Source organism: Ipomoea nil, unplaced genomic scaffold (assembly GCF_001879475.1).
Source record: "Ipomoea nil cultivar Tokyo-kokei standard unplaced genomic scaffold, Asagao_1.1 scaffold3054, whole genome shotgun sequence".
Lineage (NCBI taxonomy): Eukaryota > Viridiplantae > Streptophyta > Magnoliopsida > Solanales > Convolvulaceae > Ipomoea > Ipomoea nil.
Genome location: NW_017619482.1, coordinates 417,291 through 432,446, shown reverse-complemented (window position 1 = coordinate 432,446; position 15,156 = coordinate 417,291). Strand labels below are relative to the sequence as shown.

The following is a 15,156-nucleotide window of genomic DNA, read 5'->3' as shown; positions in this document are numbered from 1 at the left end:
AAAATGTATGCGCAAATGCAAAATTGAACATCTAACTCAAAAAAAAAAAAAATTATAATTACATACCTGAACAATCTAAATTTGTTCAATTAAATTAAAATTGACATGTTCTATCGGTCTCAGCTGCTATGACCATTACCTGTATTTAAAATGATAATTTAAAACATCTTTTTCTCTTTTTCTCCGACTAAAGATGAAGAATAGTTCTTCGTATCCAGGTCATGGACAAGGAAATGACTTTCATCTCTAGCCTGGAGATGAAGAAACCTCTTAGTCTCTGTTTGGAGACAAAGAAAGGTTTTTCATCCCCAATTGTAGAGGAAGAGATGGTTTTTGTATAATTGTATCCGATCCGAGATGAGGGGTTTTTTAAAATTTAATTTTCTTTAAAATATTACAACAAATTAAAAATAATAATTTTTTAATAGAGGTCATCGTAATGTCAATCGAGGTTGATAGAACATACTAGCTTTAATTGAATTGCATGATTTTGAATTATGAACCCAATTGTATTTGTTTGAGTTAGATGGCTCAATTACATTTTTTTTCGTACGGTTCGATAATCTATTTGAGCATTATTCTTAAAAATAATAATAATAAACTAGACTACCACATAGTAAAAAACTGTTATGTAATAAACACAAATAATTCAATGGTCTGATGGTCACCAAGTTATAGATTAAATGAAATTTTACAATATTGATCTTTAAAAAAAATCATATTTCTAAACTAAAAAAATTAAAAGTTATATTATAACGTTCATAAATCTTATATGTAATTAGTGTAATTCTTAGATGATAAATTTGATTATATTTGTGTTAGGAATAATTGTAAATAGATTTTTGATGAGCCACAAGTGTAATTTAGGATGTAAAAATTAGATGCCCTATTCATGTATTTCATGTAATTTTATTTTGGAAAAAAGTCATGAGCAAATTAAATAGCAAAGGAAATCACCTTATCTTCGGAGTAGCTCAAGTATAAGCAAAGGTTGGAGGATCGGTTTGCACTGTGGCTCATGCTATTGCTAGAGCTTCGAGTTTCCTTTCGGAAAAAGGTGAGTAGATTGATGTTCCACCCCAGATGCTTAAGCACTTAATAATACATTTCCTTATTTTTTTCAATTAAAAAAAAAAAAAAACTTATCAAGCAATAAAATAAAAGTCATAAAACTCTATTTTTACTATTACATAAGTAAAATATTATATGTACTCTCATTTTCTACTCTTAATTTTTATTCTCACACATAAAAAGAATTTTGATGTAGACATTTGTAATCGAAACTCACATTAAAAAAAAAAAAAAAAAAAAAAAAAAAAAAAAAAAAAAAAAAAAAAAACTTATCAGTGTCTATATAATAGAACTCTAGACAGAAAGTTAATTGTAAAGACAGACAATAGTAAGCATATGATTTGCTACTTCATGCTTGCATGTGCAACTTAGTTAGTCACATATATAAAATTTGAGAAGAATGACCAAGGATCAAGTCTTACCAATATCTCACACTGAGATCTAGGCTCTGTGTTCAGATTTAAATTTTACCTTTTAGGAAGAATGATTTGCTACTTCATTAATTAATGTGTTAAAATAGGCAATTCAATGGCGTACATTAATGAGGTGAATAAAAAATTAGGGAGTATTAAACAATGCCCCCCCCCCCCCCCCCCCCCATCTTCCTTTATATATTGCTTCTTTGGCCTCCTCCCTCCCACAATCTCACTTTCTTCAATTCTCTGCACCGCAACAGCACACAAGTTTTCTGCATCTCTCATCTGTTTAGTTCACTACTACATACGAAATTTAAAAAAAAAAAAAAAATCCTTAGCTTTTTAAAGAAGATCATATCAATATAATGGGGTCAGGATTAGCTCTAGACTACATCGGATGTGAAGAACACAATTACCAGCCCCATTTTCTTGACGCCTGCTCTCTTTGCCAGAGAACCTTGGCTCATAACAGTGATATCTTCATGTACAGGTTAGCTAGCTACCGATTTTTTTTTTTTTTTTTTTTAATGATAAATTTAGAGTTTTAGTTGAGATAGATAGCTTTGAATTGAAGTATTGAATGAATTGAATGAAATTTGTGCAGAGGGAATACTCCATTTTGTAGCGAAGAATGCAGGCAAGAACAGATAGATATGGATGAAGCGGAGGAGAAGAGATGGAGAGTTTCTGCTTCTTCTTGCTCCAAGAAATCATCACCAAAAACACAATCAACAAAAGGGTCGGCCTCCAAAGAAGCTGAGAACAACAAGGCCGTAAGAACAGGGTCTGTTGCCGTGGCGTGATCAAAATCCATCTATCTATCTATAAAAATGAGGGAAAAAGAGAGGAAAATGAAAGGGTGATCTGAAGTGAGGTCATCACCAGTTTTCCCATGACCCAATCCTAGCTCAATAATATGATGGAAAACTTCCTTCTACTGTAGAGCTTGATTGATTGCTGCAGCAGATGAGATCCAGATTGTTCCATCACACAATTTTGTATCTGTTTTTTTTTTTTTTTGTTTTGGGATTCATTGTTTTTCTTCAATTCAGATCTTGGAATTGTGAGCTCTACAAATGTGTCGAGATCTGTGAGTTTTATTAGTGATATCGAAAATTAAAGATTTCATACTTGAGGATCATTCTTCTTCTTCATCATCATCAGTTCTAGAAAATCATGGTATATATATATATATATATATATATATATATATTAGGTGATAGGTTGATGCAGGTCATCTGAGCAGTAGCAAATTCAATGCAGAGCAGCCGCAGTTGAAGATTCTCCCTCAACCCACGAAAAGCCTAAACATATATAATTAGGTTATCTTTAAACCATGCAATTCTCTCTGGCTTTCAAAATGTCACATTACTAAATAGACAATTATTCACTATTCACTTTACATACCTATAATTTTCTCTTCTCTTTCAAATAATAATAATAATAATAATAATAGTAATAATAAAATATAAATGTCCTCTCTCTCCTCTTTGCAAGTTTAACACTGTAGTTAAAAAGTTTGCAAGTTTGACACTGCATTTGAAAAATTTGCAGGTTTGCCGTGTCAAATTGGTAAAGAGGAAGGCCAAGTGTAACCACTTTGGTTAATATGAGTGACCGCACAATCTTATCCATAAAGAGAAGTCGGGAGTTCAAACCCCTATTTCATATAAAAAAAAATCAATTTAATAAGCTTTTTGTCATTTAATTAGGCCGGCTCGGTGTGGCCTGAAATTAATTTGAATATGGTACGAATTTAAAAGTGTTTGCTATAGTGAAGGTCTGCTCAAGACACCTCATGGTCTAACTAAAACAAAAAAATGTCATGTAAGCTTTACAATACCCAAAATTTCATGAATGTGCGTGAATAACTTTAGTAATAAGTTTTCTTTTTCTCCTTATCCCATTTTTTTGTGATAAAGGCTGAATTTCCAACCCTAAGGGCCTCACACTCCGACCCGACGGAGTGGAATGATGTAAATCACAGTGACTCAATGGATTGGTAGACAGGGCCAAATGCCGGTGCGCACAAGAAATCTGCCCACTTTGAACATAATTCTCATACTGCCGTCGTCGAAGTTCGAACTTTGGTCTCTTATCTTAAATATACTGTCCACTAAACCATTGAGTTAATCCCGTCGTCCTAAAATGGTGAATCCCTAATCCTAAGGGCCTTCTAAGTACACTTAGACTCAACAAAATATTTGAGAGTATTTGACAGCGCCAAATGTAGGCTAGCAATAATTTTTCTACTATATTTCATGAATTGTAATGTACATACACCCAATTATATTAAAAATTTAAGTTGAATCCAATCTATTAGTTAATTTAATTTAACAGTGTTATAAGCTCATATAATTTTTCTATTCTTTCAATGTGAATATGTGATGTGCTTATCAACAGGGGTTGCAGTCTCCGTTGTCGGCGTCAACGGCAAGTGGTGCTCCAAAACAAAAAGTAGTACGTAGGTGTATACGAAACAACGACGTGAAGCTAGTGCAAAGAAAAAGGGAATCATTAGGTAATATTTGAGAGAAGAGACTTCAAATTTAGTCGACGAAAATGTGGGAATTATGTCTAAAGTGGACAGACCTCTTGTGTACTCAATATTTAGTCATGTCTACTAATCATTGAGGTATCGTGATTTATATCTTCTCGCTTTGTCTGGCTGAGATGCGGGGGCCCTTGAAATTGGGAATTCAACTTTTTGAGAAGATGAAAAAGAAATTTGAATCCCTAAAATAAATAAATTGATTAGTTTATCTGAGTGGATTTCATTCGTCCAATTAGATTATTATTCTTGACTTGACTTATTGACCGGATCCGAGCTTCCCAAGCTCTATGCTGTTGGAGAACTCCCAATTTCGAATTCTATGAAGTTTCTTTCTTTGCTACAGCTGATAAAAATCGACAAAACGGATCAAGAAATAAAGACACACTAACCTTCTCATAAGAGAAAGAGCCCCAAGATCCAGCCGAGAGAGGGCAGTCTTTAGAAAAAACGGATTCTTAAGTAGGGGGCAATGAGGAGCACGTAGGAGTGCGCCGGACCGCCGACGAATAATAGGTACCCACACCCCAGGCAGAAATGCACCTAAGATCAAATATTTCGAGCCGGCTTCCTTCCATGGCCGGTTGACCAAAATGAGGATCCCAAATTGATATCCGTCAGTCTTTTCAAACTTCCCCTTCTTCTCAACCACAAGCTGATGAAAATTGACTATTGAATCAGCAGAAGAAAACATCAAAGCGGGGGGGGGGGGGGGGGGGGGGGGTCAGATGAGCTTTTGGGGAGCTACAGTAATTATTAGAATATGTCACTTGCCAATACTAGTTCCAGGGCAATAGGCTAACAGTGCCATGAGGCGGGCCTTGAAAAGTTTGTATATAAGCCGTAGGGATTCGTAAATCTTTTTTGAATGAACCTTTTTCTAGTTATAGTGATCAGAATTCTAGCTATCTGACAAAGAAAAGTACACGCAACAATAAATTGAACGGATCTTGTCATTTCCAATGGCATTGCTTGCTCGCTTTGGCTCCCTAAAGACTAAAGAAATGGATAAAAAAGGGTGGAAATAACTAAGGAAGACGTTTTAGTCTTTAGACTAATACTTAGCTTAGAGCATCCCCAATAGGGATTTTTATGTTGGTTTTTTGAAGAGCTAATATCTTGTTGTATGATTTTTAACTAATGTCATATCAGAGATGAAAAGTGAGGGAGTAAAAAATTAGGAGTACAAATAGTAGAACTCATTTTACACCATAGTCCGTGTAGCAACTAGGAATTGGTATGAGTTCTGATTTAGTTTTAATTTTCACATACACTAATTTTATTATAGTAACGCTGAAGTATTATTTTAATTATATTTCATATCTCTAGATTCATTTTATATACACAATATATTTATTATAGCAATACTACAATATCATTTTAATTCCAAAACACATTTATTTGACAATATACATATTTGTATTATCTTTACTATTCAGTTTTATTTTATATATACACACAATAAAATAAAACAAGTTCATTATAGCAACACTAAAGTATCATTTTAATTCTATTACAGGTTAATTTGATAATTTACATGTTGGTGGCATATCACCATATAATGATTGATTCACCGCACACATACAATCAGATCACATTTGTTGGGAAAAATTAGTAAAAATGACATTTGATGTAGTTATTTTGAAGTATATTTGGAGTAGTGAAATTCACTTTTAATTTAAGTTGAGTAAAAATAGATTTAAATTTTATATATTTATACACTCAAAATAGATAATAGACAAATGAAAAATTACTTCGTAAATATATTCATAAAGTTAGAAAAATAAAATTTGTAAAAACTTGTAAATAGTACTCCGTATTTATTTCACAAAAGCTTGAACTTACTTTTGGTATAAAAGTGACAACACCTGCAACTCAACCAAGTCTTAGCTTGTGATTGGGCAGGAAAATGCTTGATTTGCCTCCCAAAAGCTTAGTGGTTTTTGTTTCCTTTTTTGTTGTTAAGAGTTATATATAGTATGCAAAATTTCTTGGTCCATGAGACATTATAGTCGAGCGGCAGACTCACTTAAATGGAAGATCAGTAAGTTGAGAAAGTATATCTGAATAGATACTACATGTAAAATGGTCAATAGTACTAAAAAAAAAACACTTTAACATTACATATTCTACTAAAAATGATACGCATAGTTTGGTAATATTAAACAATTGAATTTTTTTTTTAAAAAAAGATAATATCTTCTAAAAAGAATTCATTTATTCCCTTTTAAAACATAAGTATAGGAGTGTGGCATGAAAATCTTTCCTCTATAATATATCATATATGCCTTCTTTTTAGACTTTTTACTCATGACTTTTTTGTGGAATTTCAAAAATTTAGGCCTATAAGTTGGACATTTGTTATTTGACAATCGTTATACCCGTGCACCACGGCGCACATAGTAATGTGCGTCCCGCATCTCCCAAAACGACGTCGTTTTATTAAGTTGTGTAGGAAATTGACGCGTTTATAAAATTATGTGCATTCTGTTATAAAATTTTGTACATTCTGTTATAAAATTTTGTACATTTTGTTATACAATTCTGTACATTCGAAACATGAAAATTTCTTTTAATGTGTATTATGTTAAAAATTTATGTGTATTATGTTAAGAGTTTATGTGTATTACGTATCATGTTAGATTATGTGTATTATTCTTTCAAAAAAGATTATGTATTTTTCTATACATTCTATTATACAATTTTGTGGATTCTATTATACAATTTTATACATTCGAAACATGAGAATTTTTTTTTTTTTAAAGAAGTTAACAGCAGACACGCAAAATGTACAAAACGACGCCGTTTTGGGACATGGCGCGCCGTAGTGCACGTTATAATTTGCCGTTATTTGAATATTTTAATTGGACCTCAATGTCATGTATAGCATTTTCTTTATTCATTTATATATATATATATATATATATATATATATATATATATATATATAATCTATCAGTTAAAATACATTAAAAAAAAAAAAAGAATAGGATTGTCTTGACCTAACAAATCAATATTTACATCATGTTGAAAGGACAAATGACAGTTAGTTGTTAGCTGATTGAGTTAATTAGAGAATTTAACTAGTTGATAACATTAACTGATTGTAGAAAGGTGTTTGGTAAATTAACTGTTTGGTATAATTTCTTTTCTCAAAAAGTTAATCGAAAAAGTTACTTTGAGCAGCTTTTTTAATTTTAGCATTTTAAAGTTACAAAAAGCTAATTAACCAAACACTTATATTAATTTTTTAACCAAATCAAATAATTAATAGTGATCAAATAAGTCAAAATTAACTGATAGGCTAACTATTTCACCAATTAAGAACTAAATAGTGTCTATCTGCAGCTTATATTGATTTTATATTGATTTTAGATGAAAAATTAATTTATAACATTTTCTTAATATATAAAATCTATCGATCAAAATTAGGCTAAAGAAAGAAAAAAGAATAAGATTGTCTTGACTAAATAAATCAATACCTACATCATGTTAAAATGACATTTAATACGTGCCCGCTTATAATGGTTTTAGATCGGAAAAAGTTTAAGAATCAAGCGCTTACTACTATGTCAAAATACCCAAAAATTATAGTTTTATTAGACTTAGTCCATCACCGACTTTACCTGCTAGCCTTAAATGTACACTTTTTACTCCATAACCTGATTGCCACCACATTTTCAAAAGGCAGGATGCTGAATTTGACCATTCATCTATCTCCACCCAACAATCTTCTAGCCACCAATTGTTAGACTTGGCCAATCACCGGCCTCCGCCCAACAGAAAATATAAACAATTTCTCCAATCAAATCTCACTACATCTACATATAACTTATTAATCAAAGTATATTGGAGAATTTTGATGTTATTTTAGCTCAAGCTCATTGAAGTCGTTCAACTTTGTACAAGCGGATTTGCATTAATTTCAGAAAATTTTGGCCCCAACATAAACAAACAGCCAAGATGGGCATACATATGGCTACAACCTGAGACCTGTGACACTACTTTGAACATGTGTTTCGTGGTCTTGTTAACGTTGTTTCAGATTGATAGAAACATCAAATTTCCTTCATATTTGAAGCTTTCACATTAAAAAAAAATGCATGCTTGCCTTTTATCATGTAACTTTGGCTCTCTGCATCATCATAAACCTTCTTCTGCTGATTCCACCAACATGTTCACTTAGCTTGGCCAACTGTGCCATCCGCCTTTTCGCTGATTCCGCGGGTCCCATCTGCTTGGGTTTCTCGTCGTCAACTGGATCATCTTCCACGCACTCGAAACTCTTGTGCAAGGAGGGGCTACTCTCGCCGCCACAGCTCTGAATGATCTGTTTCAAGGATTCCACGACTTGGCTCATTTTGGGCCGTTCCTTTGAATTCTTGGACAAACACGCATCTGCTAACTTTGCAACCTTTCGAGCTGCTCCTAGTGAATACTGATTTTCCAGTCTCGGGTCCATTATCGTGCTGAATTTCCGACTGTCAGCAGGATAGTGCTTAACCCATTCCAAGAGTTTTTGTTCTGATCTAGGCCTGTTTCTGTCGAGTGATCTTCTACCCGATAGGATCTCGTATAGTACGACACCGAAGCTCCAAACATCACTCTTAGCTGTAAGGTGACCAGTTTCGATGTAATCGGGGGCTGCATAACCATGTGTTCCTACAACCTGGTAACAGAAACAAAACACATTTATTTAGGTTAGGGATCACTTGTCCCTACAACCAAAGTTATGTGTGGGGGTAACCCAGCCAAGATGGCTAAGGATACAAACTTGTAACCACAAGGTCACAAGTTCGAATACCAACCCTCTTGGTTTGAGCCGGTCAGCTATAAGCAAGCTAGACTGGTTTACCTCCTTGTGGTCATTTCACGACTAGGGTCACAAGGCAGGTTTTACCCCTCGGGTTGTGGCTGCAGGTTTCCCTCGTCGCCTAAAAAAAAGTTGTGTTCCTCAAAACTATCCTTGTGGTCATTTCACGACTAGAGTCACAAGGCAGGGTTTACCCCTCAGGTTGTGGCTGCAGGTTTCCCTCGTCGCCCCAAAAAAAAATTGTGTTCCTCAAAACTATCCTTGTGGTCATTTCACGACTAGGGTCACAAGGCAGGGTTTACCCCTCGGGTTGTGGCTGCAGGTTTCCCTCGTCGCCCAAAAAAAAGTTGTGTTCCTCAAAACTATGGAATTCATACATTTTTTTATATTACATGTCAGCAAAAGATAGATGAAGAAAGCGTACCGCTGTAGAAACATGAGTGTGCAGACCAGTCGGGCCCTCCCTTGCAAGACCAAAGTCGGAGAGCTTTGGTTTGAAATCGTTATCTAATAACACATTCGATGACTTGAAATCTCGATAGATAACCTGTGCCATTTGCACAGGGCAAGGGTTACAAACCATTTTTATTTTGAAAACAAATATAAAAGAGAAAGCATTAGTTCATAAGAATAGTCAGAGAGAACCATATACTTCCAAGTAAATGTATTTGTGATAACATGTAGTGTGTACACATCACTAAATTGGCCACACTAATCATTTTATAAATTTTTTTAAAACTCTTTTCTGGTGAATTAACATATATTGATCTATGGAGTAGTCGATAAATGCAACTATTAAAGGCAGTGAGGCACAAAAACTTCAAACAAATGGATACGAAACCTGAACTTCCAATTCTTCATGCAAGTAAGTCAAGCCCAGAGCTGCTCCAAGGACTATTTGCAGTCTTCTTAGCCAAGAAAGAGGCGGATAAGCAGTACTGAAAAGATGATCTTCGAGAGTTCTGTTTGGCATGAACTCATATACAAGCAGTCGTTGAATGCCTCGCTCCCCGTCCACAGCACAATATCCAATTAATTTTACGAGATTCGGGTGCTCCAAAACCCCAAGAAACTGAACTTCAGCTACCCATTGTTTATGTCCCTACAGAGAATAACTAAGCAGTTCAAATTTAAAGGGACACTGAGAGGAAGCCTAGTATTGGGCGGAGGCCAGTAAAGGTCAAGTCTAGCACCCGGTGGCTCACTGCTGGAAATTATGTAATTTCCGGCCACCTGAAAGTGATCTTAAATCAAGTCGAAAGTCTTGTTCCGACCACTTTTGGTATCCGGAAAAACCTTTGTTGCCATTTCCGACCACTTTTTGCTTTCGATTTGATTTAAGATCACTTTCAGGTGGTCGGAAATTCCATAATTTCCAGCAGTGGCTAGGGAATTGTTGGGCGGAGGCCAGTAAAGGGCCAAGTGTCTCGAAAATGTGTAGCGGTATAAGGAAATAAAGTTGTGTCTTCGCTACTAGCTATAGCTTTTGGCATAGTCGTAAACGTTCGATCCTAACAAGTGGTATCAGAGTCAGGTTACACTATAGACACCTAAGCTTCTATATGCATTAGAAAGAAAAAATTCCAAACACAAATGAGGACTATATATAATCTACCTGATAACCATCTCTGCTGAGTTTCTTAATCGCAACCACGATTCGGTCACCTTTACCATCAACTGGCTTAACCATTCCCTTGTACACACTCCCAAAACCGCCCTCTCCAACCTTAAGTAACCTGCAGAAATTATTGGTTGCTTGTCTAAGTTCATTGAAGGAAAACTCTCTCAAGTTTTGAGCTTTCCCCTCGTAGGCTTCAGAGAAGCTACGGGGAGACGAGGCTGAACATGAAGAGCGCGTGGCCCTTTCAGCCGCCCCTGAAATATCTGATGATTTGCTCTGCTCCTTCAACACTGGTGCTGATTTTTGTGCCTTTCCTTTGTTTCTATCCTTGAAGTATAGCAAACAATTCATCTTCTCTCTCCCAATTCAATGTTCAATAGCAGCTCAGCTCCCTCACAATAAACTATAAGAAGGAAAAAAACTATCAGATTCATCTGAAAACTGAAATTATTAACATTTCATATAGAAAAAAGAATGGATATTCAAGAAAATTAAGGACTACCCAGACTAAGTTACCACCTTAACTTTAAAGAATTCAAGTAGGGAGAAAGAGAGGTCTAAGAAATTTCTCAGAATTTCAAAAAGATTATAAAAAACAAAAAACTATAAAGAGTTGAATGTAGGCAATGGGGTTTTACCTGATTTTGTTTCTATCCTTGAAGTATAGCAAACAATTCATCTTCTTCCCCCTTCCTCTCTCTCAATTCAATGTTCAATAACAGCTCCCTCACAATAAACTAATAGAAAGGAAAAAAAAAAAATATCAGGGTAATAAGATTCGTCCCAAAACTGAAATTATTAACATTTCAGATAGAAAAAGAATGGATATTCAAGAAAATTAAGGAGTACCCAGACTAAGTTACCACCTTAACTTTAAAACATTCATGTAGGGAGAGAGAAAGGTCAAGAAATTTCTCAGAATTTCAATAGGATTATTATTATATAATAAAAAACTATAAAGAGTTGAATGTAGGGAATGGGGTTTTACCTGATTTTGTTCAACCGCTTGGACTCCTGGGGCTCAGGAAAGTGTCAACTTTCAGAAGTTAAAAGATTAAATAAACATAAAGGAAATATATTAAAGATCTGGGAAGGTTTGTGAATCTTCAACTGTAGTTTGACTGCTTGGGGGTTGGCCCCTTTCTCTCCTGTCTCACTCAAATCTCAATCAAAAAGACTCACGGGGATGATTTGCTTTTGACAGATTTGCAAGAATAATCATATGGGTTCCCTGTGCTTTATCTTTTTTTTTTTTTTTTTTTACATATTTTCAACAGAGAGAGCCTATCCTATTATAAGTCAGCTCTCTTCATTTTGGCTGCTCCCACGCGGATCAATCACATTTAAAACGAGATTAGTTCAATAGTTCAAGATGATCCTAAAAATCTTGTTTCAGTGATAAGATATAGTTCGATCGATCATAGGTGATGAAGATTTTTATACACTAATCAGAACTGAGGACTTAAGTAATCCAATTAATTTGACTGAAGTTGTTCAATTTTTAATTTTTAATGAATATAGGAAGTGATAAATGTTACTCTAGTCTTGTGTAACCAATTGATCTCTCATATTTAATTAAATTTATTTTTAAGAAAAATAACACTTTTAGCCCCTTTAAGTGTTGGTCATACTCAGTTTTTGTACCTAAGTTATCATTGATGTTGCACTTTTCGCCATAGAGATGGAATTTGCAATTTTAGTATAACTCATGGACGAAAAGTGAGCACGAAAGGACGAAAAGTGCACGCCAATGTTAACTTAGGGACGAATTTTATAATTACCCTATAATTTAGAAATGAAAATTGCAATTTTTTTTTTTTTTAGTTTAAACAAATTTAACTCATTAATTGTTCATAATATTGCACCTTTAGTCCCTAGAGCGATATAATTGTCAAACTCTATTAGAAAATTTATGAGATTATCTTTTACCATTTAGAATGAATATCAATGGTTAAAGTTTTACTCTTTCTATGAAACATCATTTTTTTAACTGTGAATATTGATATTAAATAATAAAAATAACATTATATAATAATGAAGTTTGACAATTACACACTAGGGACTAAAAGTGCAACATTATAAACAATTAAGGGCTAAATTTATTTAAATTAACTTACAAAGATCAAATTTTTAAAAATGAAATAGTTTAGGGGTTAAAAATGTTTGTTTTTCCTAATTTTTATTAACTTATTTTCTTTTAACATTTTGTAATAGATTTTTAGTTTAGTTATATATATAATTTATGTATTAATATTAAATTAAATATTATAAAAAATTAAATTATAAATAACTAAAGTCAAACATCTTCAACTGAAACTAAAAATATAAAATGTGACGAAAAATATATTAATAGAAAATAAAAAGTTACACGTAATATTGTTGTATACTACTTACGTATCGTATATTATCAATGTTAATTAGTGTGAAATAATATGAATATTCATACTGCGTTTCAATATAGTTCTAGAAGGAAAATTTTGATTAAATAATCATATGTTTTGTATCATTTGATATTGGGAAAAATGGCATTTTTTTTCCTTTTAAATTATATGTTTATATCACTTTTTGCCCTGAGTTATTCATGTATTCACATGTGTCACCTCAATTATTTTAAAAGTGAATTTTTTTTTTCTTTTGATGTTAAATGGATATGTTTATCCTTTTTTTTTTTTTGAGTTAATACCCAAAATCGTCCTCGACTATAGTGGTTTTTCTTAATTTCGTCCTAAACGACTTTGGTGACCTAATATCATCCCAGACTTTTGTGTTTCGCTCAATTTAGTCCCAGACTTTTGTATTTTTGCTCAATTTAGTCCCTCATTTGTTATTATGTCTATTTGGTGTTAAATAAATAGACAATTCAGTAATTTTAATATTGACATCTTTTTACTCATAGACATGTGAACTGCGAAATCCTTTTTTTTTTTTTACGAATTACTCCCAGAGTTACTCCTAAAACTGCGAATATAAAATTTGATTTGCAGGTCCGGGAGTAATTCTGGGTGTAATTCGTACAAGAAAGAGGAATTTCTCACTTCACAAGTTGAAAGTAAAGAGAGATCAATATTGACATTACTGAATTGTCCCTTAATTTAACACCAATTTGACGGAATAACAAATGGAGGACTAAATTGAGCGAAACACAAAAGTCTGGGACGATATTAGGTCAGCAAAGTCGTTTAGGACGAAATTGAGAAAAACCACTATAGTCGAGGACGATTTTGGGTATTAACTCTTTTTTTTTTAATGCTACTAGCTCTATTACATTGTTCATATACTTTCTCAACCTACTGAAACACAAAGAGCTAATAACGCCTCCACCGAGGTTTGGACTCACAACCTTCTTAATGGAAATCCAACCCGGGTACCATTGGACCACATAGTCCTGGTGAATATGTTTATCCTTAAAACAATTATTTCATTTATTTTTCTTCTCCAAAAAATTATTGCTTATACGTAGGAATGACTACGATTCGATTTAAACCGAACCGGACACTAAGAATCGAAATGAAATAGTAGGATGGTTCTTGTTCCGATTCATAACTGAAAAAATATATGAATAAGGTTCAAATTGGCCACTGAATGTAACCTGAAAATGTAATTAGGCCACTAAATTAAAAAAAAAAATACAATTAGGTTACTAAATATCCCAAATGTATGCAAATTTACATGATAATAGGTTACCATCCATTTCATCAAGTTGTATGCTTACGTGGAAGGTGAGTTGGCAAACTTGACATTTTAAATAATTTTTAATAATAATCTTTAAGAATAAAAATTAAAAATTAAAAAATAATAATAAAAAAAAGCCGGGTGGCCGCCGACCACCCCTTCCCCCCTCCTCCTTCGTTTCCGGTGGAGACAAAGGAGGGGGTAAAGGGGAGAACGGGGTGGTCGCCGAGGCGCCGACCACCCCGTTTTTTTTTTTTTTTCTTTTTAAGTTTATTATTAAAAATTATTTAAAAATGTCAACTCACCATCTATGTAAGCAGACAACATGAAGAAATGGATGGTAACTTGCTATCAGTTGAAATTACATACATGTTCAGTGGCCTAATTGCATTTTTTTTTCGTTCAGCGACCTAATTGTAATTTCAGATTACGTTCAGTGACCAATTTGGACCTTATTCCAATAAAATATTGAACTGGCAGTTTAAATAGAAACTGGAATAAAAATAAATACGAACGGGAACCAAACAGATTTGTAAACACCATTTGTAAATGATAAATCTGTTCGGTTCTGATTCACATTTATTTTTAATCCAGCTTACAAAATTTATTTATTTTTGTAAATTTCATTTTCTATTTTAAAATAGTCTAAAGTCAATAAAAAATATTTCAATTCTAAATCGTAACAATAATCATCCATACTGTTTCAGTTCAGTTGCTAGTATCCGATTCGGTTCAAATCGAACCATAGTCATTCCTACATATAAGTAATAATTTGTTAGAGAAGCAAAAAATAAATGAGCTAATTTTTTATGTGTAAAAATATCCATTTAACATCAAAAGATGGAAATTTGTCACTTTTAAAATAATTAAGAGGATAAATATAAATACATGAATAACTTAAGAGAAGAAAACACTATAAATCTATAATTCAAGGAGAAAAATGTCATTTTTCCTTTGATATTATGGTGATTCTGTAAATAATAACTTTGGAAGAAGTGTTTGCAGGGGTTGG

The 15,156-nt window shown here is 33.3% G+C and overlaps 2 protein-coding genes across 5 annotated transcripts; one reads left to right on the top strand and one right to left on the bottom strand.

Moving 5' to 3' along the window:
* Positions 1-1,695: 1,695 nt before the first annotated feature.
* Positions 1,696-2,622, top strand: LOC109164004. Of its 2 annotated transcripts, XM_019312747.1 has the most exons (3): positions 1,715-1,781; positions 1,815-1,977; positions 2,092-2,622. In XM_019312747.1, the coding sequence occupies exons 2-3, from the start codon at positions 1,853-1,855 to the stop codon at positions 2,288-2,290; spliced, it is 324 nt and encodes a 107-aa protein (XP_019168292.1). In that variant the 5' UTR covers positions 1,715-1,781; positions 1,815-1,852; the 3' UTR covers positions 2,291-2,622. The 2 variants fall into 2 exon arrangements, with proteins under 2 accessions (XP_019168291.1, XP_019168292.1); XM_019312746.1 differs by having other exon boundaries at positions 1,696-1,977.
* Positions 2,623-7,873: 5,251 nt separating this feature from the next.
* On the bottom strand, positions 7,874-11,690 carry LOC109164003 (probable receptor-like protein kinase At5g47070). 3 transcript variants are annotated; one of them, XM_019312744.1, is made up of 6 exons: positions 11,461-11,690; positions 11,152-11,209; positions 10,467-10,823; positions 9,693-9,953; positions 9,276-9,398; positions 7,874-8,707 (listed from the first exon to the last, which is right to left on the bottom strand). In XM_019312744.1, the coding sequence occupies exons 3-6, from the start codon at positions 10,821-10,823 to the stop codon at positions 8,156-8,158; spliced, it is 1,293 nt and encodes a 430-aa protein (XP_019168289.1). In that variant the 5' UTR covers positions 11,152-11,209; positions 11,461-11,690; the 3' UTR covers positions 7,874-8,155. The 3 variants fall into 3 exon arrangements, with proteins under 3 accessions (XP_019168289.1, XP_019168287.1, XP_019168288.1); XM_019312742.1 differs by having other exon boundaries at positions 10,467-10,875; positions 11,111-11,209; positions 11,461-11,689; XM_019312743.1 differs by lacking the exon at positions 11,461-11,690 and adding an exon at positions 11,339-11,357 and having other exon boundaries at positions 10,467-10,875; positions 11,111-11,209.
* Between the last annotated feature and the right edge of the window lie 3,466 nt (positions 11,691-15,156).

Coding starts and splice junctions, on each gene's coding strand:
- LOC109164004 (XM_019312746.1), top strand. CDS start 1,853: ATGGGGTCAGGATTAGCTCTAGACTACATCGGATGTGAAGAACACAAT. Junction 1,978..2,091: donor AGTGATATCTTCATGTACAG/GTTAGCTAGCTA, acceptor AAATTTGTGCAG/AGGGAATACTCCATTTTGTA.
- LOC109164003 (XM_019312744.1), bottom strand. CDS start 10,823: ATGAATTGTTTGCTATACTTCAAGGATAGAAACAAAGGAAAGGCACAA. Junction 9,954..10,466: donor TCAGCAGAGATGGTTATCAG/GTAGATTATATA, acceptor TATTCTCTGTAG/GGACATAAACAATGGGTAGC. Junction 9,399..9,692: donor ATGAAGAATTGGAAGTTCAG/GTTTCGTATCCA, acceptor CAAATGGCACAG/GTTATCTATCGAGATTTCAA.